This window comes from Octodon degus, unplaced genomic scaffold, assembly GCF_000260255.1.
Source record: "Octodon degus isolate 3935 unplaced genomic scaffold, OctDeg1.0 scaffold00031, whole genome shotgun sequence".
Taxonomy (NCBI): domain Eukaryota; kingdom Metazoa; phylum Chordata; class Mammalia; order Rodentia; family Octodontidae; genus Octodon; species Octodon degus.
Window position 1 is genome coordinate 16549989 of NW_004524607.1, and position 2519 is coordinate 16552507.

The 2519-nt window shown below is 52.4% G+C and overlaps 1 protein-coding gene across 1 annotated transcript in view; it reads left to right on the top strand.

Annotated features, from left to right (window-relative positions):
• Cyth3 (cytohesin 3) overlaps positions 1-2519 on the top strand; it is a gene marked incomplete at its 3' end in the record, with an annotated part of 144475 nt that overhangs the window by 123755 nt on the left and 18201 nt on the right. Inside the window, exons 6-7 of the mRNA XM_023713376.1 lie at positions 286-366; positions 2407-2515. Of these exons, the coding sequence (XP_023569144.1) occupies positions 286-366; positions 2407-2515 (190 nt within the window). The remainder of the gene's footprint in view (positions 1-285; positions 367-2406; positions 2516-2519) is intronic.

Genomic DNA, 2519 nt, shown 5'->3' on the forward strand with positions numbered 1-2519 from the left:
TTTTTTTCCGGAACCAGGGATTGAACTCAAGCCCTTGCGCTTGCCAGGGAAGCACTTATTCCACTGAGCCATCTCCCCTGCCCCTCTCCTCTTTTCTTTTGTAATTTTTGTGATACAAATTCTCACTAAGTCATTGAGATGCCCTGGCTGGTCTCAAACCTGTGACTATCCTGCCTCAGTGGCCCATAGTGCTAGGATTGTTGGCATGAGCTCCTATGCTGGGCTGGGGTGTGGCTTTCTTTTAAAGTGATTTAGACTTGAAAACTTGTTTCCACTCTCTCCAAGGGATGAATTTAATATCAAAGTTCTTCAGGCTTTTGTTGAACTCCATGAGTTTGCTGATCTCAACCTCGTACAAGCCTTAAGGTGAGTGTTTTGCTGCACATGGCACAGACCACACCAGGAGGCCCAGGCAGTAGTGGAGTCCTGGGCTTCTCTGTGATGTTCTGGCTGGACCACATGGCACTTTGCATTCGGCCCCTGAATCCCTGCCCATCAGAGTGGGAAGCTTCTGATGGCAACACTCAGCCTGTTCCAGGGCCAAGGAGGCTGTGACCTTATCTTGTCTGGTTCCTATTCTTAGACCTTGTCTGCCATAACATGGTGTTACTTATGTGGCCTCTTTCCTTGTGTTCTTTCTTATTTAAGCTGTGCACTGAAAGATTGGCCTTTGGATGTGACCCTCTTGGCGTGCTCAGCTGCACAGTCTGGGGTGGAAAAGTTTGTGAGCTGTGTGTAGGTGTCCTTGGACACTGATTGACATTTTCAGATTCAGTGCTTGAAAAGTCTGTATCCAGAGAAAGGTGCAGGCCTGGTACATGGCAAGTGTGTTCACGGCGTGGCTGTTGCCACTGTGGTTCCATGTCTGTGGGCCGCTGATCTCTGGACCAGAGCCAGAAAGGTTACTCATGAATCCCATGGGGTCATACTTTTGTGAGGCCCCACCTAGAGTAGGAGAGGACAGAGAGTTGTCATGTTGGCTCTGCTCCAGTGGGTCCTTGGCTTGTCACTCTGCCCTTGACCTGTTCTGAGGCACATGTGGTAGGAACTCTGGTGACAGCAGTGGTACCCAGGATGGCCCCACAGACCTCACTGGGCAGACAGACAGAAGGATAATGGATACTTCGAAAACCCGAGTTTCATAAGTTGTCAGAACTGCTTGATTTGGAAACAATAACAGTGAGGCTTTTTTATGGTAGGGGTCCATACAGGGAAATCTGGGAGGCTCAGGGCTAAGGAGAGTCCCTGGTGGAGGTACAAGGGCAGCAGAGGGGTTCCTAGGTTGGGGCTGTGCTGGTGTCCTATGTGGTCTGAGAAGCTATCTGAGGGAGACTGGTCATGGATGGGGCAGCACACAGTAGGGTGCTTTGGTGACAGAGGGGAGCATCCAAGTAGTCTGAGCTAACCCAAGATTGCTGGCCTGAGACGTGCAGGTGGCACAGTGGGTCAAATGTGAAAGTTTGAGCAGAGAGAGGCCCAAGTATGGGAATCCCAGGAAAGAGATAGGGTAAAAAGGATAGCAGTGGTCATCAGGGAGCAGCCTAAATGGGGACCTGCAAAGGAGGGAAAGTAACCTGAGGGCAAGAGAGCAGTGGCTTCTCCCTCTACACTTTCCACTAGTAGCATCAGTGCCTTAAAAGCGAAGGACAGTCAGAAGCTTCATCAGAGCCCATAGGTCAGAGCTTAGCACTCACTGTGTGCTGAAGGCACTCTACCTTTGAACATCACTGGGAAGATGGGGAGACTTGGCTGGCCACAGGGACATAGGGAACAGGACAGCCATGGATGGACCCTGCAATCAACCCTTCATGTGGACAGGGAGCAGGCGGGTCAAATGCTGTGCAGCCCAAGAGAACAGAGAGGGTGGGAGTGTCAGGGTGGGGTTTTCGATTTTAGGGAGGGTGATTAGCAGGAGACCTCAGGGAGGGGGGCATCTAAGAATAGCAGCATCTACTCAGCTGGGCCTGGTCCCTGAGTCAGGAGCCCAGGGAGTTAGCAGCAGCCACTGGCTGTGGCCTGAGGTGAGGCTGGTCCCTGGATATGTCCTCCTGAGTCTGCCCTTGCTTCCTGGGTGTAGTCCTGAGAGGGCAATGTGATCTCATGTCTGCTGTCAGGACTGTCGCAGCCATGGGATGTCATGGAGCTCTGGGGATCACCAGGTCAGATGCAGGAGACCATGTCAAGGGGGACAAGAAGTAGTGGGACCCTGGCCAAGCATATGGCAGGGGCAGCCAGCCTTGCCGAGTTGGTGAGCAGTTGGTAAATCTGCTTTGAATTACTGAGTGAAAGAAACCAAGTCTCTGCTGGTTCTGAGGCCCCCATGCTCCAGCCAGGTAGTACACAGGTGGATGGGTTCACATCCTCAGTGTGGCATGGTTGCTCCATGAGGGGTCTGTCTGTCCTCAGGCAGTTCTTATGGAGCTTCAGGCTGCCTGGAGAGGCTCAGAAGATTGATCGCATGATGGAGGCCTTCGCTTCCCGCTACTGTCTGTGCAACCCAGGCGTCTTCCAGTCCACAG